Consider the following 22,869-nt stretch of genomic DNA (forward strand, 5'->3'; position numbering starts at 1 on the left):
CTGTGAGTCTGGCTTTGGGCCCATGATCTGTCTCGGCTTCTTGTGGGGTGCCATGCCTGGCCAGAACACAGTCTTTTTTTTTTTTTGCTACTAGACTCAAGGACATTCTGCCTCTGAGCTATACCCTCAGTCCTATTTTGTTTTTTATTTGGAAACAAGTTCTCACTAAGTTATAGAGGACCTCACTAAGTATAAGTTTTGGAAGACCTCACTAAGTATCTGAGGGCTGCCCTCAAACCTGCTATCCTCCTGTCTCAGCCTCCCAAGTACTGGGATTACAAGCATGCACCATGATGCCTGGCTCTAGAAATACCATCTTTTATTTATTTATTTATTTTTGATGGTACTGGGGATAGAACCCAGAGGCTTTCTACCTCCAGGCTATCCTCCCAGACCTATTTTATATTTTATTGCTGAGAGCCTCACTAAGTAGCTGAGGCTGGCTTCAAACTTGTGCAATCCTCCTGTCTCAGCCTCCCAAGCGCTGGGATTACAAGCGTGCGCCACCACACCCACCATAGAAATACTATGTTTTAAAATTTTTCATTTAAGGCCGGGCGTGGTGGCGCACGCTTGTAATCCCCGCGCTTGGGAGGCAGAGACAGGAGGATTGCGCAGGTTCGAAGCCAGCCACGCGTGCTGGCTTAGGAGACCCTGTTTCCAAATAAAAAATGTAAAAATAGGTCTGGGAGTGTAGCCCGGAGGTAGAAGGGCTTCCAGGAACCCCAGTACCACCAAAAAAAAAAAAAAAAAAAAAAAAAATTTTCATTTAGCGCCAGGCGTGGTGGCGCACGCTTGTAATCCCCGTGCTTGGGAGGCAGAGACAGGAGGATCGCGTAGGTTCGAAGCCAGCCGTGCTGGCTTAAGAGACCCTGTTTCCAAAAATAAAATAGGTCTGGGAGTGTAGCCCGGAGGTAGAAGGGCTTCAAGGACCCCAGTACCACCAAAAAAAATTTTTTTTCATTTATATTATTATAGTAAGAGGTTGAAAATTTTGCTAATATTCATTGGCCACTTTAATTTCTTGCCAGGCGTGGTAGCACATGCTTGTAATACTAGTACTTGTGAGGTTGAATCTGCTTAGACGATCACAGATTCATGGACAGCCTCAGTTACTTAGTAAGGCCCCCTACAACTTAGTGAGACCCTGTTTCAAAATAAAAAAATAAAAAATAGGGCAAGGGGTGTAGCTCAGAGGTTGAGTGTCCCTGGGTTCCACCCCCAGACCCACAAAAAAAAGAAAGAAAAAATAAAAAATAGGGCTGGAAATGTAGCTCATAGGTAGAATGTCCCTGAGTTCCATCCCTAGTACCACACACACAAAACTTAGCCTGTTTGTCAATTAGAATATTTATAATTTTATATTGATTTATAAAATAATAAGCACATTAATCTTTTATAAGATAATAAAAGTTGCAAAAAAGCTACAGCCCCAGCCCAGTTTTTTAATTTTAATTTTAATTTTTTTGGGTCTGGGGATGGAACCCAGGGGCATTGGACCTCTAAGCTACACCCTTGCCCAATTTTTTATTCTTTATTTTTTATTTTTTATTATTTTTGGCGGGTCTGGGGGTGGAACCCAGGGGCATTTGACCTCCGAGCTACACCCCTGCCCTATTTTTTATTCTTTTTTTTTTTTTTTTTAAACTGGGTCTCACTGAGTTGCAGAGGGCCTCACTAAGTAGCTGAGGCTGTCTGCGAAACGCGATCCTCCAGTCTCAGCCTCCCAAATGCTGGAATTACAAGCATGCACCACCACGCCCGGCTTATTCTCCATTTTGAAACCTGGTCTCACTGAGTTGTGGAGGGCCTCACTAAGTAGCTGAGGCTGTCCGCGAATTGCGATCCTCCGGTCTCAGCCTCCCGAATGCTGGGATTACAAGCATGAAACACCACGCCCGGCTTTAATTTTTATTTTAAAACAGGGTCGCACTAGGTTGATGAGAGTCTCACTACTTGCTTATGCAGTCCTTTAACCTGTGATCCTGCTATCTCAGCCTCCCAAGTATTAGGATTACAGAAGTGCTCCACCATGCCCAGCCAAAGTTTGCAAATAAAATACTATTAATTAATTAACTTACTAATTACTTAATTTTGTAGTATTAGGGATAGAACCCATGGGCCTTCTGCCTCCAGGATACACCCAAGACCTACTTTTATTTTTTATTTAGAAACAGGGTCTCACTAAGTTGCTGAGGCTGGCTTTGAACCTGCAATCCTCCAGTGTCAGCTTCCCAGGTACTGGGATTACAAGCGTGCGCCACGACGCTCAGCTGCAAATACTTTTTTATTTTTATTTATTTATTTTTTTTGGTGGTACTGGGGTCCCTGGAAGCCCTTCTACCTCTGGGCTACCCTCCCAGGCCTATTTTTATACTTTTTAATTTGGAAACAGGGTCTCTTAAGCCAGCACGGCTGGCTTTGAACCTGCGCGATCCTCCTGTCTCCGCCTCCCAAGCGCGGGGATTACAAGCGTGCGCCACCATGCCTGGCGTCTGCAAATACTTTTTTAACAGCTGAGATAATCTGATGAATTGGACGGCCACATGTGTCACAGAGTGCTTCTGTGTGCTTGCTTCCGTCTCTGCTCGCTCCCTCCATTCCTTCCCTTTGGACTTGGTACCGTTTTGGTTCTCACAGCTCCATGCTAGCATCTGCTGCGAGGCATGTAGCTGAGGCTGTCCTCAAACCGTCATCCTCCGGTCTCAGCCTCCCGAATGCTGGGATGACATGCATATGCCACCACTCCTGGCCACATACAAATCTTTTTGTAGACATTTATTTTTATTGCTCTGGAGTAAACAAGCATAAGGTAGGTGTATGTTCAATTTTTAGAGAAACTGCCAATCTATTTCCCAAAGTGTCATATTTTACGTTTTCCAAAGTAGGACATATATTTAAATTTTCTGGATTGTGTTACTCCCAGAGGACTGATCTGATTGCCTCACAGCTATGACTTGGGCAGAGCTTTGGTGGTGTTCCTGCTTTTATTCATCTTTTGCCATTATGTTTGAAGATAAACATGTTTTTAGCTTACTGCAATTTTAAATATGTAGGTATTCTCACTCATCATTATGTAAAAGACATTATTTTACTTTATGCGTACATTATTTTTTATTTTTAAATACACACACACAAACACACACACACACACACACACACACACACACACACACACATTGTTATAGCAGATCCATAGAACTTTTTCTGTGAATTGATTTAAACTATTCATTTCAGAGCCGGGCGTGGTGGGCACGCTTGTAATCCCCGCGCTTGGGAGGCTGAGACAGGAGGATCGCGCGGGTTCAAAGCCAGCCTCAGCTACTGAGTGAGGCTCTCAGCAACTTAGTGAGACCCTGTTTCCAAATAAAATATAAAATGGGTCTGGGAGTATAGCTGGAGGTAGAAAGCCTGTGGATTCCACCCCCAAGTAATTCCTGAGAAAATTCTCAGAAAATTCTCAGAAATTCCTGAGAGCCAGACATGGTGGCGCATGCTTGTCATCCCAGCATTTGGGAGACCGAGACTGGAGGATCGCGGTTCAGACAGCCTCAGCTACTTAGTGAGGCCCTTTGGAACTCAGTGAGACCTGGTTTCAAAATAAAGAATAAAAAATTGGGCAGGGGATGTAACTCGGAGGTCAAATACCTCTGGGTTCCATCCCCAGACCTGCAAAAAAAAAGAAAAAAAGAAATTCCTGAGGTCTAATTCCATTTTTCTAGAACTCTTTTAGTGTTAAATAATTAACTCCTTCTTTGCCAAATTTATTTTTACACTGTTCAGAACTCACTTAGTAAAGTCATTTTCATTTTCTAGGCTTGTTTACAAATTGATCCTGCTGAGAGAGTATCATCTACTGATCTTTTGCATCATGAATATTTTACTAGAGATGGATTTATAGAAAAGTAAGCATTAAAAATGTGGTCTTTTTAGCATTTTGTATTAGGAAATTTTAATAGCTGTGGAATTGGTATATAGGTTAGTGTTACATGACAAATACTTGATTTAAGCTAGGCGTGGTGGTGCATGCTTTAATCACAGCACTTAGGAGGCTGAGACAGGAGGATCGCACAGGTTCGAAGCCAGCCTCAGCTACTTAGTGAGGCTCTCAGCAACTTAGTGAGACCCTGTTTCCAAATAAAACAGAAAATAGGTATGAGAGTATAGCCGGAGGTAGAAAGCTTCTGGGTTCCATCCAGCAGCAACACACACACACACACACACACACACACACACACACACACACACACACAATAAACTTGATTTAACAAAAGCTGCTGAGTTATTTATCAGGTATGGACTAGGTATAGGATAGACTTACAGGTGTCATGGATGAACACCCTGATAAAAATCATTACAGCTAGTCAGGTGTGGAGGAGCACACCTGTAATACTTGGGAGACTGAGACAAGAGAAGTACGGGGTTGAGGCCAGCCTCAGCGCCTTAGTAATACCCTGTTTCAAAAAATAGCACTAGGGATGCTGTTTAGAGATAAAATGCTTCTGTGTGTAATCTCCAGCACTAAAAAAAAATCAAACAACCAAAATTAATTGCAGCCAACATTCACTGCAATTACAGTGTCCTAGGAAGTATATTAAGTTTTCTATTCTACAATTTCGGTGTCCGCAATAGACCAGAAATAACATTAAATAAATAGTCAATACTTTTAGCTTTGCTCCCATCTGGCCCTCTGATTCATAAAATAGTTGGCTGGGCCAGGCGTGGTAGGCACGCTTGTAATCCCCGAACGTTGGGAGGCCGAGACAGGAGGATCGCGCAGGTTCAAAGCCAGCCTCAGCTAGTTAGTGAGGCTCTCGGCAACTTAGTGAGACCCTGTTTCCAAATAAAATATAAAATAGGTCTGGGAGCATAGCCCAGAGGTAGAAAGCCCCTGGGTTCAACCCCCAGTACCACCAAAAAAAAAGTTGGCTGTTCCTCCTGTGGCAGCATCTTGTCTATAATTAGCATTTTCCAGTTGGTTCTCTTCTTTATTCTCTGTGGTAGTGCCTATTGTCCTTGCCTCCCCTCTAAACAGCAAACTTCCTAAAGACGGCTGTACTTCCTTAATCCTCCTGTGTCCTACACTGACAGTGTAGGTTCATTAGCCAGCCACTACTTTGTATTTATTTTGAAAGAAACAGGAAAAGATTCTCATTGACTGCAAAATAATTGAAATGGCCCATGGACGTGAATTTAGAAAGATGGACGTCACTTACTTTATTTATTTATTTATTGCTGTCTGGGGATGGAACCTAGGGGCAATTTACCTTTGAGCTACACCCCCAGCCCTATTTTTTCTTCTTTATTTGGAAACAGGGTCTCACTGAGTTGCAAAGGTTCTCACTAAGTAGCTGAGGCTGGCCATGAACCCAGATCCTCCTGTCTCAGCCTCCCAAATGCTGGGATTACAAGCATGCACCACCACACTCGGCTTCCTGTTACTTTTGAGGAAGCACAAAAACCACAAAGCCGGGCGTGGTGGTGCACACTTGTAATCCCAGCTTTTGGGAGGCTGAGACAGGAGGCTCCAGGTTTGCAGACAGCTTCAGCTACTTAGTGAGAACCTTTGTAACTCAGTGAGACCCTGTTTCCAAATAAAGAATAAAAAATATGGGGGTGCAGCTCGGAGGTAGAGTGCCCTGGATTCCATTCCTAGTATCACAAAAACAAAACAAACAAACAAAAAAAACCCCCACAAAGTTGTTCAAGTTTGCCTTGAAAAGAACAGTGAGAGCCGGGCGTGGTGGCGCACGCTTGTAAACCCAGCATTTGGGAGGCTGAGACCGGAGGATCTCGGTTCGCGGACAGCCTCAGCTACTTAGTGAGGCCCTCTGCAACTCAGTGAGACCTGGTTTCAAAATAAAGAATAAAAAATTGGGCAGGGGGTGTAGCTTGGAGGTCAAATGCCTCTGGGTTCCATCCCCAGACCCGAAAAAAAAAAAAAAAAAAGAACAGTGAGCCTATCAAACTGAAAACAATATTTTGCCAAGTCTGCGTCACAAAAGGAATCTAATCCATCAAAGTCTGTTTTGAAAAAGTTTTACACAGCAGATTTCCATAGCAATATTTTTTCCTTGAGTGAGTGGGCTGGAGCCCAGCCCCGCGTGCTAGGCAGCACTCAGCCGCTGAGCCACATCGCTTGCCCCAGGAAGCAGGTTTAGATAAATATTGTGCCATCTCTTGCTGTATGTAATAACTATACTGCATTATCCATGCTTAGTTGAAATGTAAGTTAATTGATTGAATGGTTCATTAAATATATGATATCTGTATAAATAAAGATTGTTGGTTGCTTATTGCTTGTTTTATCAGATTCTTACCAGAACTGAAAGCTAAATTGCTACATGAAGCAAAAGTCAGTTCATTTGTAAAGCCAAAGGAGAACTTCAAAGACAATGAATTTGTGAAAGATGAAAGAAAAATGATGTTCACCAATACGCTGCTCACCACGTCTGTTCTGGCAAAGGTAAGAGTCCGCTTCCATTGCAGCCGGTGTGACTGCACTGCGGTGGACACTGACAACAAAAATAACTGTTCTCACGACTCGGACTATGGATGCCTCTTTTCCAGGAAATAGAAAAAGAGAAGAAGTCCAAGGAGATCAAAGTCAGAGTTATTAAAGTCAAAGGAGGAAAGGGAGACATCTCAGAGCTGACGAGGACTGAGTACAAAGGCGGACGCGGCTGGCAGGATGCCTCCGAGAGCGCTCATCCCTTGTCCCAAGACAGCAGGGCTGGGCCTGCGGACCCCCCGAGCCCCGCCCAGCCCAGCACGCCCTCCACTGGTGTGAAAGAAGACGCGCACTCTGGAGCCTGCACGACCATGCCGCCCATCAACCTCACGAGCAGTCATTTGATGGCTGCAAATCTTAATTCAGGTCTCTCCCATCCCAACCCAAGGTGAGCTGTCACCAAGACAGTGATAAAACGTTCCTGCATAATGGTATTTCAAAGGATCAGTTGATGGTGTCTATATGTAAACTGAACTTAAAAAATCTGTTGAAATTATAATTGTATAACAGGGTCATTTACTGAATAATCTTAATAATTCTGTAGAAGAAATTAACTTTCCTTGACTATAGAGAGGCTTATCTTTTGGGACAAACCTCATTTTTAAAAAAAGACTCTTAAAAAAATACCTTTTATTTTTAAGATGAAAAAAGAAGGGTGATATCGTAGTGCCAGTGTCCTTGGCAGGGGTCCGAGAAGGGCCTGGGGAGAGACCTTCAATTGGGACGGTGGGGTCCTCAGCATCTGTGATGGGAGAGAACTTGTATCCGATGTGGAGCAAGAGGTTTCCTCATGGAGTCTCGGTCCACATGCAAGGGTGCGAGGAGTGAGAAGTGCTCTTCTCCTAAAGGAACCCGGTGCAGCTGGGCCTGGGACAGCCATGGGACGGCTGAGCCCGGGGACCACAGGGTGGCCCGCCGTGGGCTGCAGGCCTCAGGTCCTTGGGTCGCAGGCTTCTCCACAACATTGCTAGCAGTGTCCTCGTCAGGTTTCTTATCTCCCTTGGCTCAGTCTAGTCTAAGATACACGCATTAGCAGGCTAATTAACAGGACACAGGGCCATGCTTTTGTAAGTGAGCAGATTTCCTGTAACTTTAAGGTCTTGAGTGAAGATTTGGAGGTTTCCTAGAGACTTGGGAGTGACGGGCTTGGGGAGGAACATGACTTGGTGGGCGCCAGGCCTAGGCGGAGAGGCCTGGAGAACTCTAGCACAGGCTTCCCGTCAGAGCTACAATCTCCTTTTGCCCTGTGTTTCCTTTCTCCCTTTATTTCCTATTCTGCCCGACCTCAGTATGACCTGCCTTCTGTATCCCTGTGCCTTGTTGTCTTAGTGCATTTTTGTGTTGCTATGACAAAATGCCTGAGGCTGGGAACTTTATGAAGAAAAGAGGCTATTTGGCTCCAGTTTTCATGGCTGGAAGGTCCAAGAGCATGGTGCCATCCTGGCAAAGGCCTTGGCTGCGTCACAGTATGACAGAAAAGTGGGCAAGGAACTGGCCACACGTAGAAGGGGCAGACGTCTGAGCACAGGAGCAGAGAGATCCAGGGCAGGTGCCAGGCTCCCTTCTGATGGCCCCCTCTCCAGAGCCTTCCCTCCAGAGCAAGAGCATCCTCCTGGAAGAAAGGCGCTCGTCCCTCTAAGGACCTGGCCACTTCCCCAGGCTCCATCTCTTAAAGGTCTGCCGCCTCCTAATACCGGCATGCTTGGGCCAAGCTTCCAGCAGACGGGCCTCTGGGGGCAAACCATATGTAACTAGCACGTGGCTGACAAATAAGGCTCTACTTCTGAGCTGTAGCAACTTCTCTGACTAGAGAATGGTCCTCAGAGTTCATCTTCCAGTGGGTGTGCTGCCATATCCCCAGGATCCCCATCTTAGGAGGCCGAGACAGGAGGGTCACATGTTTGAGGTCAGCCTTTGCAATTTAGCAAGACCCTCTTTCAAATAAAAAATAGAAATGGTTGGGTGTGCTGTTGGGCGTGGTGGCACACGCTTGTGATCCCCGCGCTTGGGAGGCTGAGACAGGAGGATCACACAGGTTCGAAGCCAGCCTCAGCTACTTAGTGAGATTCTGTTCCCAAATAAAGTATAAAATAGGTCTGAGAGTATAGCCCAGAGGTAGAAAAGCCCCTGGTTCTACTCCTAGTTCTGAAAAAAAAAGAAACAAAGAAATGGCTAGGTGTGTAGCTCAGAGGTTAAACACTCTGGGTTCAGTCCCTTGCAACACACACACACACCCTAAAACAAAGCAAAACTTTCATAGTCAAATGGCCTGCCAAGAGCTGGGTGTGGTGGCGCACTCTTGTAATCCCCACGCTTGGGAGGCGGAAACAGGAGGATCCCGCAGGTTTGAAGCCAGCCGAGCTGGTTTAAGAGACCCTGTTTCAGCTGGGCATGGTGCGCACGCTTGTAATCCCAGCATTCGGGAGGCTGAGACCTAGAGGATGCGGTTCGCGGACAGCCTCAGCCACTGAGTGAGGCCCTCTGCAACTCAGTGAGACCCGGCTTCAAAATAAAGAATAAAAAGCAGGGCAGGGGGTGTAGCTCAGAGGTCAAATGCCCCTGGGTTCCATCCCCAAACCTGCAAAAAAAAAAAAAAAAAAAAAGAGACCCTGTTTCCAAATAAAAATATAAAAATAGGCCTGGGAGTGTAGCCGAAGGTAGAAGCGCTTCCAGGAACCCCAGCAACACACACACACACACACACACACACACACACACACAGCCTTCCAAGATCAAATTTTGGAGCAGAACAGCATATCAGGCCAGTTTTATTAGCGTCTGATCCAGATGTGAGACTGGTACCTTGAATGTGATTAGTGGTGGGCAGCATAACGAACAGTGAAGGTCTGCCTAGCAAGGCACTGGGCTGCTTCCAAATGCAGGGAGACTGCGCGACTCGAGCTAGGAAGGGGGCTAGGCCCAGCAGCCCGAGCAGATGCTGGCGGACTGGCCTGGGCTGCTGGCCGTGAGGATCTGTGGCTCAGAGGTGGGCCAGGGGGCGCGTCAGTCCAGGCAGCTCATAGTTGAAATCCAGGGAGCGCGGAGCCCAGCAGGGACCTGAGACCGCCGAGCCTAGACGCATCCCCCAGCCCGGCCGGGCGGGCTGCGGGCGCTGTCCTCACGGGCCCTCAGGGTTTCTCTTGCGCATTCTTGAAGCTAAAGCAGGCGCTGCTGGGGACCCCTACTGACCGCTCGTTGGTTTTTACATAATAGGTTAGCCGAAAGAGCCAAGAAGAGACGCGCTTCTTCGCAAGCTCCTGGACAAGTGCCGAGCAGCAGGCAAGAGGACGCGGGCCCCGCCCCAGTAAGCAGGCGCCCCCGCGCGCCCCCGCCGGCCGCGGCCCTCCTCCTGGCCTCAGTTGCTGGGCACCAGCATCTCGGAAAATGTGCTTCTAGTTGCGTTCCCTAGTTGGCTTCTTCGTGCCTTCTCCTCTCCTGCGTGGTGCGGGGATCGACCAGAACCTTGCAGTGCTGAGCGGCCGGCCACTGCGCTCAGCCTCCGCCTGCCGCCTTCCTGCGGCCAGGCCGGCAGTGTCTCCTCACTGCTCCCACACTTTCAGTTAACTTACTTCATCTTAATTCTTGTATTTGGTATGTGACCTGGGCAGAATAAATTGAGATTTCTGCCTTGAAAAGTCACAACTTTGGTTTTCACTTACAAAAATGTGTGTGTGTAGCCGGGAGTGGTGGCGCACGCTTGTAATCCCCACACTTGGGAGGCGGAGACAGGAGGATCACGCAGGTTCGAAGCCAGCCTCAGCTGGCTTAAGAGACCCTGTTTCCAAATAAAAATATAAAATAGGTCTGGGAATGTAGCCCAGAGGTAGAAGGACCCTGAGTTGCATCCCCAGTACCACCAAAAAAAAAAAAAAAAAAGGTGTGTGTGTGTATGTGTGTGTGTGTGTGTGTGTGTGTGTGTGTGTGTGTGTTACTGGGAATTGAATCCAGGGCCATTTACCTCCAAGTCCTATTTTATTTGTATATTGACACAGGGTCTGGCTAGGTCGAGTCTCACTACTTGCAGAAGCTATCCTCGAACCTGTGATCCTCCTGCCACAGCCTCCCAAGTACTGGGATTACAAGTATGTACCACCATGCTCAGCCAAAAATGTTTTTATTATCTTACTTTATGGATAAAAGACAACTGCCAAATAGACACAACTTATTTTCACGAAAAGAAAAAAATCAGGATAGCCCCCCCCCCATTTTTTATATCAGAAATGGTTTATTTAAAACCAAAGCACAGGTTTATTTACAGTAACAAAAATTGGAAACCGAAGCTTCTAATGCCAGGTAACTTACTAAATATATTAGTGAGCCTGGTGTGGTGGCACATGCCTGTAATTCCAGCATTTGGGAGGCTGAGACAGGAGGATAGCAGCTCACGGACAGCCTCAGCTACTTAGCGAGTCCCTTTACAACTCAATGAGACCCTGTTTCAAAATAAAGAATAAAAAAATAGGGCTGGGGGTGTGGTTCGGAGGTAGAATGCTCCTGGGCTCCATCCCCAATACCACAAAAAATAATAATAAAAAAAAAGTACATTAGTGTACATTTATTTGTACAGTAGAATAATCCATACTATGTTATGGAAGACTGGTCATTAGACTGAGAAAGTTTATGATTTGTCATCAAAATGATTAAAAATAGTTAAGAAAAAAGAAAGGTTTTTCAGAAACCATGTGCATAAGCAATTTTTTTCCCTTGGGATTTTCCCAGTGTCCATAAAACAAACCATTTTATGAGTAGAAAAATAAGGTATTAACAGAATGAATTTGTCCAAAGCCAGAGAACAATTAATAGTATTAAAAATTAAAAGCTAAGCCAGGCACCATGGTGCATTCTTATAATCCCAGTACTTGGGAGGCTGAGAAAGGAGGATTGCAGGTTTATACCTAGCCTCAGCTACTTCGTGAGGCTCTGTTTAGTTTTTTTTTTTTTTTTTTTTTTTTTTTTTGCAGGTCTGGGGCTGGAACCCAGGCGCATTCTACCTCCGAGATACACCCCCTGTGCTATTTTTTATTCTTTATTTTGAAGCAGGGTCTCACTGAGTTGCAGAGGAACTCACTAAGTAGCTGAGGCTGGCCACAAACTGCAATCATCTTGTCCCAGCCTCCCGAATGCTGGGGTTACAAGCGTGCGCCACCATGTCCAGCCCCCTGTTTTCAAATTAAAAAAATAAAATAGGGTTATTAGGGGTATAGCTCAGAGGTAAGATGCTTCCCCATTATCACGCACATACGCATGCACACACACGTTAAGATGTGGTTCCCAGAATATTAAATACACTGAAAAGTTTGCTTTATGAAACTTACCCTGGAGTTTGAGCCATTTGTAAGATTAATGGCATGCTACGTGTTTGTTGTTCAAATGATTGTTCTGTCTTGCAGAGCTAGCCATTCCAGCCTGTCAGTGTGCAGAGAGCGGCAGCACCTTTTCAGGTTCACTCTTATCTTTCAGAGCCACGTGGAGAAGAGCGTGTTCAGCGACCACCGAGCAGGTCACAGTGACCAGGTGGCGAGCGGGGGCAAGCGGAAGCTGGGCTTCTCCAGGTCGGGCCGGAAGGAGTTCCACTTCCCGGAGCTGCGCCTCGCAGGGCAGGCGAAGGAGCCCAAGGCAATGGAAGGTGCAGGCTGAGGCGCCGCGCTCCACATTCCCAGGCTGTGCCATTTGCGGGGGGCTTTGTAATGCAACATGTTTTATGGGATGATTAGTGGAAGAGGGGTGGGATGTAGCTCAGTGGCAAAGCGCCTGTTTTGCAGGTGTGGCGCTCTGGGTTCGATCCCCAGTTCCAAAACGACCCCCTGGGGGGGGAATAAGCTAAGTAAAATTGCTGAGAAATAAGCTAGGTAAATTGCTAAGAAAAAACATTTTCAATTGATGAGATTCCCCTGTCACCAAATATAGGGTGATACATCTTAATGGATACATTTTAAAGATCTGTTAAGTGAGCTGGCCTGGTGGAGCACACTTGTAATCCCAGTACATGGGAGGCTAAAATAGAAAGATTCCAGGTTTGAGGCCAGCCTCAGCAATTTAGTGAGGCCTCCACAATTTAGACCTTGTTTCCAAATAAAAAATAAAATATGGCTGGGAGTGTAGCTCAGAGGTAGAATGACTGTGGGTTCAATCCTCAGTACCATTAAAAAACCTTACATAGTCACATGTTCTCAATTTTGTATAGGAAAATAGGACATAATAGGTTAAAGATGGGTTAAGACAGCTTCAAAGGGTAACACTTTTATTTTATTTTATTTTTTATTGTGGTGGTACTGGGGATAGAACCCAGGGGCATTCTACCTCCGGGCTATATTCCCAGACCTGTTTTATACTTTATTTGGAAACAGGGTCTCACTCAGTTGCTGAGAGCCTCACTCAGTAGCTGAGGCTGGCTTCGAACCCGTGCCATCCTCCTGTCTCAGCCTCCCAAGCGCGGGGATTACAAGCGTGCGCCACCACGCCCAGCTAACACTTTTACTTACCAAGTAAATGTTCATATGTTTCTTGAGGGACAGCAAAACCTTGTGAAAATATGATGTAAGTGTAAGAATGCAGAATTTGTACAGCTCCTGAGGACTGAGCTGACCCCATTACAGTCATAACACAAGTGAAACATGGGCCTGCTTTCCGTACCCAGTAGGCCATTTGTGAAGTAGGAAACATCTCACCATATTCACATCACACCTCATGATTTATTCAGCTCCTTTGCAATAAACTAAGAAATCTACTTTAGTAGAAGTCAGAATTTTTATTTGAAATTCCAAGGTAGGAATAACACATTTTTTTGTTTCATATATTTTTGCAAAAGTTAAACAGATAAAAGTGCTGAGAAGGGAATCGAAGAAAACAGAATCATCTAAAATACCAACTTTACTTAATGGAGACCAAAATCAAGAGAAGCCAGAGGTAAAACTTTTCTCTTTATAGCTTCTACTAAGGAATGTTGTATGGAGCCCTTGACTCAGCATACGAATTTAATTGTTACTATTGAAAAGCTATGTAAGAGCCGGGCGTGTTGGCGCACACTTGTAATCCCAGCATGTGTGAGGCGGAGACAGGAGGATCTGGGTTCACAGACAGCCTCATCTACTTAGTGAGGCCTTTGCAACTCAGTGAGACCCTGTTTCAAAATAAAGAATAAAAGATGGGGCTGCAGATGTATCTTGGAGGTAGAATGCCCCTGAGTTCCATCCCTAGTACCACAAAAAAAAAAAAAAAAAAAAAAAAAAAGCTGGGCGTGGTGGCGCACGCTTGTGCTTGTAATCTCCGCACTTGGGAGGCGGAAACAGGAGGATCACGCAGGTTCAAAGCCAGCCGCGGTGGCTTAAGAGACCCTGTTTTCAAATAAAAAAGTATAAAAATGCGTCTGGGAGTGTAGCCCAGAGGTAGAAAGGTTTCCAGGAACCCCAGTACCACCAAAAAAAAAAAAAAAAGCTATATAAGAATTTAAAATTCTAGCCAGGCTTAGTGGTGTATGCCTATAAGCCCAGTGACTTGGGAGGATGAGATAGGAGGATCACAAATTTGAGGCCAGCCTAGGCAATTTATTGAGACTGTCTCAAAATAAAAAAGAGGAAGGACTGGAACTGGAAATAAAGCTCAGTGGTAGAGTATCCCTAAATCCAGTCCCCAGTACCAAAAAATATTTCAAAATTGTGTAATTTTCAAATTCTAGAAACATATTTTTATATTTCTTAGAATAACCAATTACTAAAAGTTTCTCAAAGTTATTTTTGGGGTAGTAAATACCAGTCCTGGCCTGGGTTGTTTGTCTTGTTTTTTGTTTGAGGTGGAGTCTTGCCCAGCCTGGCTTTCAACTGCAGGCTCAAGCCGTCTTCCCGTCCCTGCTTCCTGAGGAGCTGGGACTGCAGGTGTACACTGTGCTCTCATTTGAGTGTGTGTGTGTGTGTGTGTCTGTGTGTGTGCGTGTGTGTGTGTCTGTGTGTGAGTGTGTGTGCGTGTGTCTGTGTGTGAGTGTATGTCTCTGTGTGTGTGTGTGTGTCTGTGTGTGTGTGTGTGTCTGTGTTTGAGTGTGTGTCTGTGTGTGTGTGTGTGTGTGTGTGTGTGTTACTGGGGATGGAACCCGGGGCCTTCCACCTCTGAGCTACATCCCCAGCCTTTTGTTTTTCCTATTTGGAAACGGTCTCACTAGGTTGCTGAGTTTCTAACCCTACCCTCAAACCCGCAGTCCTCCTTCTGAGCCTCCCACTACTGGGGTCACAGGCACACACCACCACGTCCAGCTCACTTGCACCTTGAATGACTAAGTCACTGCACACTGGGCTCCCCCTACGACCCTCCTGTCTCAGCTTCCCAAGTACTAGGATTACAGGCATGTGCCACTGTGCTTGGCTGAGAGTGTGATGTTTTTAAAAACATAAGATAGAGCCGGGCGTGGTGGTGCACACTTGTCATCCCAGCGTTCGGGAGGCTGAGACCGGAGGACCGCAGTTCGTGGACAGCCTCAGCTACTCAGTGAGGCCCTCTGCAACTCAGTGAGACCCGGTTTCAAAATAAAGAATAAAAAATAGGGGAGGGTGTAGCTCGGAGGTCGAATGCCCATGGGTTCCATCCCCAAACCCACAAAAATAAATAAATTAATTAATTAAAACATAAGATAGGGAACTGGGAGTGTAGCTCAGTGGCAGAGTGCTTACCTCTCATGTCCGAGGCCCTAGATGAGACTCCCCAGTGATGCCTTCCTCCTCCCTCCCCCAGAATGACAGGGAACAGCAATGTACTCTATTACTGGGCTGCCGCTGCATTTTGAAATGTCCTAATCCGATTCAAGCATTTGCTAGATATACATGATGCTTCCTGGCATTTTAGTCCACTGGGGTTCTGGAAACCCTTCTACCTCCACGTTACACTCCCAGACCTATTTTTTATATTTTTTTAATGTGGAAACGGTCTCGTAAACCAGCTCGGCTGACTTCGAACCTGCGCGATCCTCCTGTCTTGGCCTCCCAAGCGCGGGGATTACAAGCGTGCCCACCACGCCCGGCTTTCCGGCCTTTTAATAGTTTGTACATTGAAGAGGTTCTGTGACCAGGCAGAAAGTCTAAATTACTGTGAATAAGTAACTTAGGCAAGAGAGAACTGTGTCCTTACAGAGGCCGCCTTTAGCAGCTGTGTTAGAGGAACTTTACTAAGCAGTCTCCCTGTTCTGAAACAACCCAAGGTGCAAGGTACAGGTATTTTCTCTGCCTGTATTTCCTTACCAGAGTCACCACTTCCTCAATTAAGGGACTGTTTTTATTTACTTTTTAGAATACAGAAAATGCAAACACTAAAAAGAAGAAGAACCTGCCAAGTGCAGGTAGAAAGTGGATCTGAGGACTCAGGGAGTCCCAGGGTCACTGCCTGGTCATCAGTGCTTTTCATTAACACACCACAGCAGGGCTGCTAGAGATTCCACACAGCTGTAAACCCTGTGCAGCCATGCCTAGCTGTCTGAGTTTGCTTCTAAGTTTATAAACTTTAAGTTATCAATATTTTAAAAATTTGAACATTTATTCATAAAATTTGCCTGCCTGGCATATCCTAGTAAAACTATAGTTTACATGAAGTCATATAATTTTATTTGATCACTAGTATTTCAGGCACGTATGCTTAGTGGTCACTCTCTACTTTGGTCAGAGCCTCACAATTACAGGACAAATGTCTAACTGTGTAATAAAGTGGGATCTCAATGTCTGGGAGCACCAAACATTTCTGAGCAAACAAATACCCTTGATAAGCATGAAGCATGGGTTTGGTTCTACACTGAATATTCTGGAACAGCATTTAAAGAGATCATGAAGATTGTTTAAAAGAGCCTGGCCTGGTGGTGTACACCTGTAATCCCAATACTTAATAGGCTGAGACGGGAGGACTGCAGGTTCACTGGCAGCCTCAGCAACTTAGTGAGACCCTGTTTACAAATAAAGAATAAAATAGGACGGGGTTGTATCCCAGAGATAGAATGCTTCTGGGTTCAATCCCTAGCAATACACACACACGCACGCACACACACACACACACACACACACACACACACGGAAACTGAATCAAGCTCTGGAGCAGATCTTTTGGCTTGACCAGCATGTTTGTGAGTGATTTACAGACAGTTTAACTTAGTACGGTCAAGGTCTGGGCAGCGTATCTTTGTATTCTTGTCCCTCTTTCTTACTTGCTTGGTTTCTTTTTTTTTTTTTTTTTTTGGTGGTACTGGGGTTCCTGGAAGCCCTTCTACCTCTGGGCTACACTCCCAGACCTATTTTTACATTTTCATTTTTGGAAACAGGGTCTCCTAAGCCAGCGTGCGCGGCTGGCTTCGAACCTGCGCGATCCTCCTGTCTCCGCCTCTCAAGAGCGGGGATTACAAGCATGCGCCACCACGCCCGGCGCTACTTGCTTGGTTTCTAATTTTAGGGTGGAGATGGCCATTGTGAGAGGAAGAATTTGAAGAGGAACAGATTTTTTTTTTCTGGTAGTGTCTTTTAAAAAATAACCTTAAAAGCCAGGCGTGGTGACTCACACTTGTAATCCCAGCATTCGGGAGGCTGAGACCAGAGGATCGCGGTTTGCGGACAGCCTCAGCTACTTAGTGAGGCCTCTGCAACTCAGTGAGACCCGGTTTCAAAATAAAGAATAAAAAATAGGGCAGGGGGTGTAGCTCGGAGGTCGAATGCCCCTGGGCTTCATCCCCAGACCCACAAAAAAAATCACCTTAAAAATACAAACTGAAAATTCTTCCATTTTATGTCATGTACAACAGAAATGTAACCTGAGCTGCTGTTAAGATAACTATTCATTCTGTCTGCGTTAGCAGGATTCAGCTTTTTAATTTTGTCAGCAGACCGTTTACTGCTTTCTTCTTTCTGTCTTTTAAGAACTGTACTATTGTGATCCTCTGATTTGGAATCATAAAGCCACCTCCACTTGCTTCTTTACTCGCTGTGATCACTGTGATCACTGGGGGGCGTTGCATCCTGTCACATGAGTGACACACTGTATTGACAGAGCTGTCTGTCCTGACAGCCACGGGGTCCCAGAAGGCCATCAGCTCCAGAACGCTCAGGCTTCCTGAACAAGTCTTTTTTTTTTTTTTTTTTTTTTTTTACTGGCATTGATTCCAGGGACACTCTACCACTGAACTGTATCCTCAGCCCTCTCAGTTTTATTTTGAGACAGGGTCTCACTAAGTTTTCTAGGCTGGCCTCGAACATGGGATCCTCCTGCTTCAGTTTCCTTTCCTGAGTAGCTGTGATTACAGGTGTGTACCATTGTATCCAACTAGAAACTTTTGTGTGTGTATGTGTGGTACTGGGGATTGAACTCGGGGGTATTCTACTTCCAAGCTGTATCCCCCAGCCCAATTTTTTATTTTTATTTATTTATTTATTTATTTATTTATTTATTGAGAGAGAGAGAGAGAGAGAGAGAGAGAGAGAGAGAGAGAGAGTGTGTGTGTGTGTGTGTGTGTTTTATACTGGGAACTGATCACAGGGACATTCTCTCTCTGAGTTAACCATAGCCCTATTTTATTTTATTTTTTTAAAATTTGAAACAGGGTCCCACTAAGTTGCTGAGGCTGATCGTGAACATGATCCTCCTATCAGAACCTCCCAAGTCCTGAGATTACGAGCATGTACCACCATGACTGGCCAGAAGTTAGTTCTTAATGAAATATCTATCCACTAATTTAAAAGCTACTCCTTACCATTACATGATGAAAAGTACATCCTGTTGGTCAACAGTAAGTGCATTTGTAATACCTGTAAAATACCTATAAATGCTGATATGCAGGTGTGAACCAAATGTCTTTATCTGGAGAAGAGTTGGAGGCACTCTTCTAGTTTCCTACTTCTATCTAGCAGTGTCTATGTTTGCTGACTTTTTTTATTTCATAAAATAAATTGTGAACAACCCCAGAAGAAATATGCCGCCAGCCTTAGTCTGTGTTCTGTTGTTATAACTGCATAGCACTGACTGGGTGGCTTATGATAGATGGAGCTGTGTTTATTCCACAGTCTGGAGGCTAGAAGTGTAAAGGCATGGTGCTGGCATCTCCTGAGCATTGCGAGTGCCTGCTGGCTGCATCCTGGTAACACAGCACAGGGTATCACTTGGTGAGACAGAGAAAACACGCTAGCGGTCTTTTCTTCTAAGACCACTAATGCAGAGATTAAAAATGGTGGCACAGAGGGAGACAGCATGTTTCAGTCTCTCTGAGATACAGAACTTAACTACCACGAAGACTGCTTCTTGACAAGAGAATAAAAGCAGCAAAAAAGCCAGTCGTGGCGCATGCTTGTAATCCCCGCGCTTGGAAGGCTGAGACAGGAGGATCGCACAGGTTCGAAGCCAGCCTCAGCTACTTAGTGAGGCTCTCGGCAACTTAGTGAGACCCTGTTTCCAAATAAAATATAAAAAAAAGTCTGGGAGTGTAGCCTAGAGGTAGAAAGCCTCTGGGTTCCACCCCTAGTACCACCAAAAAAAAAAAAAAAAAAAAAAAGCAAAAAACCTCAACAACAACAGTTGAAACTTGGTGGAATCAGAACCAAAAGAGAGAGCAGAGGACTGTAAAGAACTCTCCACATCTCACCTAGTGAGCAGAGGTACTGTGGCTCCCAGAGACCTCCAGCAAAGAAACAGTGGATTCTTATGAAGCCAGTGACCACAGACCAGCACTGAAAGCAATCATTTCTTCTCTCCTCTCAAGACAAGACACAACTACCCAGACAGTCCAGCTAGATCCTGAAGTTGCAGCTGAACTCATCTCTGCCTGCAGGAACCCAGAGCAGTGTCCATCAAGACTGTGAGTTAACAAGCTACCTCAGTGGGAAGCTGCCCCAGTGGTCACAGGGACTTGTGTGGCAAGAAATAGACTCACTGGGTCTATGACTTTGCAAATCACCCCTGTGGAGGTGGGGGTGAGGGCTACTGTTGGACACAGTAGAAACATGAATTAGCAGACACTAAGGCCATTTAGGTGGGAGGACACTAGAGTTGCAGTTCACCAAGCCCTTGATGTGTCTACAGGGATCACCACAGGACAGCCAGCTATGGTGTCTGTGGGGAGAAATAATTCAGCTTACTGAGTTGTAGGCTCTGAAAGCCATAAACTCACACCAGGCCATGTTTGGGCACTACGAGCACCACCAACAAAGACCAGTAAGGCCTCACAGCATCATAACTGCCCAGAGCAGCAGTGGTGCTCCTGGTACCCCAGGCTTAGAACTCTACAATATCTCCCTGCCAGATCTTGGACCTTGAAAACTGAGAGGCCAGGGGCCCAGCCATGTTTCACTTGATCACAGCTACAGGCTGGGAACTCAACAGTCGTTCCACCAGCAGAGTTTGTGCCTGGCATACATACATACCAGTGACTGACAGTCCTCCACATGATCATGACCAGGGGCCATCAAAGCTCAGGAACATAGCAACCACTGGCCTTGATGAGCTTAATCCCACTGCCCACAGAGACTGGAGGTCAGTGCTCTGCAGTTTCACAGGCTCATAATCAGCAGAGCAGTGGTGGTGTCTGTAGGGCATTAAATCCCAGCCACCAGGCTGCAGGCTCTGAATAGAACATCATAGTGTCTGACTCTACGAAGTTTGGGCCTGGAGAATACAGCAGCCTGCAGCCAATCAGAGACTCCTGTTTGTCTGCACTAAGAACTTTTTTTGTTTGTTTGTTTTTGGTGGTACTGGGGATGAAACCCAGGGGCTTTTCTACCTTCAGGCTATACTCCAAGACCTATTTTTTTTTTATAGTTTGTTTGGAAACAGGGTCTCACTAAATTGCTGAGAGCCTCACTAAGTAACTGAGGCTGGCTTCGAACCTGTGTGATCCTCAGGTCTCAGCCTCCCAAATGCTGGGATTACAAGCATGTGCCACCATGCCCAGTTCTGCACTAACAACTATTATCTAATTAAAGAGGCTGTGAGAGACAAACTCAAAAGTCTGATTATATAAGACAGATTAGAAGAGGCAAATATATACCCCCCAGCGCATACCTTAGTATTAAGGGATAACAAATAGACATAGGACCCCACACACAAAGAGGAGGAAGATGCCAAGACAATAGAAATAGAAAAACCTGAGAACTCTGAAAATGTGAGAACTAAGAACAGCAAGGAAACAATTCCTGCAACTCAACAACAAGGGAAATCACCAATACTGATCTGCAGAAAATGCAAGGAGAATTCCAAATTTTGATCTTTAATGTGATGAAAGGCCTCAAAGAAAGTGTACAGGAAATGAAGAAGGAAAGTGAGGCCCTAAAGAAGAACAAAAAAGAGGCTTTGAATAAAATGAAGGATTCAATAAATGAATTAAAGACCTCAATAGAAACCACCTCTGGGAGATTAGACAACATGGAAAACAGAGTATCACTCTTGGAACAGTTCATTCAAAACTGAAAACAATATAAGGAAGACAATACAATATATCCTGAACATACAAGAAATATGGGACAATATGAAATCTCCTTATAAGTAAAAGATACTGAAGAAGTTCTAAAAGCATAAACCAAGGGTATCAGAAACCTCTTTAGAGAAATAATTTCAGAGAATTTTTAAACAAAGAAAAAGACTTGAAGAAAACTTCCAACCAAGACTGCTATGTCTAGCAAAGAGATCATTCAAAATTGATGGAGAAATAAAAGCATTCCAAGACAAGCATAAATTAAAATAATTTATGACTACCAAGCCAGCACTAGAGAAAATACATAAGAAATAAAAAACAAAGGAGAAAAAAAGAAGCCAATTCCAGAGCCAGAGAAGGGGTAAACTCCACCAGATGGGCAACTAACCAAAGAAGAAATAACATTACATCACACAGAAAATAAAACTCAAAATGATGCCGAGCAGCGAGGCCGGGACCAGGGCCTGCTGCACAGCAAAGGGCCAGTGGGTCCCTGCAGTCATGCAGTCAGGAAGCACTTGAAGCTGCTGCTGCCTCACCCCATCTCTCAGCAGATCTCCAGACCCAAGTGACCTCCATTAAAAAATTGGGTATGAGTGGATCATCTCGTCAAAGTCACTCACCTTATGGCTGTCATAATTTCAGCAAATGGGAAATAGTGTCGAAAATAAAAGTAGGACTTCCAAGGAAGAGATAAACTGTAATTGATCAGGTGTGGAGAAGTAGAAACTCTAATTATCGGTGGGATTGCAAATTAATGCAGCCACTTTGAAAGACAACATGGGAGATCCTCAGAAGGATGGAAACGAACTTATTATATGACCCAGCAATACCACCTATATCTACCAAAAAATGAAAACCAGAGTACAAAACCAATGCATGAATATCTGTGTTCATGGAATTTTACCCAACCATAAAGGAAAACTAAACTATGGCATCTACTGGGAAATGTCACAAAAAATAAGAAATCAGATGCTTTCTCTAATATGTGAGAACTAGGGAGAAATGGGTATAGGAGGAACTCTGGTTGAAGAAGGGGCCCTATAGAGGAGCAGTTAAAGTGACCTATCTGAGGGTATGGGAGGGAAGAAGATGGAAACTCTTTAAAGCACACGATATACTTAAATATATCAGTCAATCACTAAATCAAGTATGGGAATGAGTGAGGGGGAGGAAATGGGATGGGGATTGGATAAGGGCTAATTAGGTGATGTGTGCATGTATATCTCCACAAGTTTTTTATTCCATTAAGATGTTTGACTACAATGCACCAATAAAAGTATATTAAAAAAATAAAGAAATCAAAATGACAGGAAACAAAAATTGTGTCTCAATAATAATACTGAGTGTCAAAAGTCTTAACTCCCCAATTAAAAGACATAAACTGGCAATGTGGATTAAAAAACATAACCCAACTATATGCTGTTTGCAAGAAATTCACCTTACAGACAAAGATATCCATATGCTAAAGATGAAAGGATGGGAAAAGATGCACCATGCAAATGGAGACCAAAAACAAGCAGGGGTAGCAATGCTTATATCTGACAAAACAAACTTTAAGTTAAAACACATGAGAGAGAGACAAAGCATATCACTTCTTATTAATAAAAGGAAAACTCAACAAGAAGATACAATGAATATTAAATTTATGTCCCAAATGTGGATGCACCCACTTTTGTAAAACAAAGTCCTCGGGACATCAGGTCTCAAATAGACCCAAATACAATAATATTGGAAGACTTCAACACACCACTAGATCAATCTTCTAGACAAAAGATAGCATGGTGGCGCACACTTATAATCCCAATACTTGGGAGGCTAAGACAGGAGGATCACAGGTTAGTGAGGCTTTCTGCAACTTAGGCCCTGTTTCAAAATAAAGAATAAAAAATAGGACTGGGGTGTAGCTCAGAGGTAAAATGCCCCTGGGTTCAATCTCTAGTAC

The 22,869-nt window shown here is 44.7% G+C and overlaps 1 protein-coding gene across 1 annotated transcript in view; it reads left to right on the forward strand.

The window, feature by feature from the left end:
• CDKL3 (cyclin dependent kinase like 3) overlaps positions 1-16,996 on the forward strand; it is a gene marked incomplete at its 3' end in the record, with an annotated part of 30,773 nt that extends 13,777 nt beyond the window's left edge. Inside the window, exons 6-12 of the mRNA XM_080698914.1 lie at positions 3,817-3,905; positions 6,313-6,466; positions 6,571-6,899; positions 9,725-9,815; positions 11,972-12,137; positions 13,320-13,417; positions 16,925-16,996. Coding sequence (XP_080555040.1) covers positions 3,817-3,905; positions 6,313-6,466; positions 6,571-6,899; positions 9,725-9,815; positions 11,972-12,137; positions 13,320-13,417; positions 16,925-16,996 — 999 coding nt within the window. The remainder of the gene's footprint in view (positions 1-3,816; positions 3,906-6,312; positions 6,467-6,570; positions 6,900-9,724; positions 9,816-11,971; positions 12,138-13,319; positions 13,418-16,924) is intronic.
• Between the last annotated feature and the right edge of the window lie 5,873 nt (positions 16,997-22,869).

This window comes from Muscardinus avellanarius (assembly GCF_963383645.1).
Source record: "Muscardinus avellanarius genome assembly, chromosome: 7".
In the NCBI taxonomy this organism is placed as follows: domain Eukaryota; kingdom Metazoa; phylum Chordata; class Mammalia; order Rodentia; family Gliridae; genus Muscardinus; species Muscardinus avellanarius.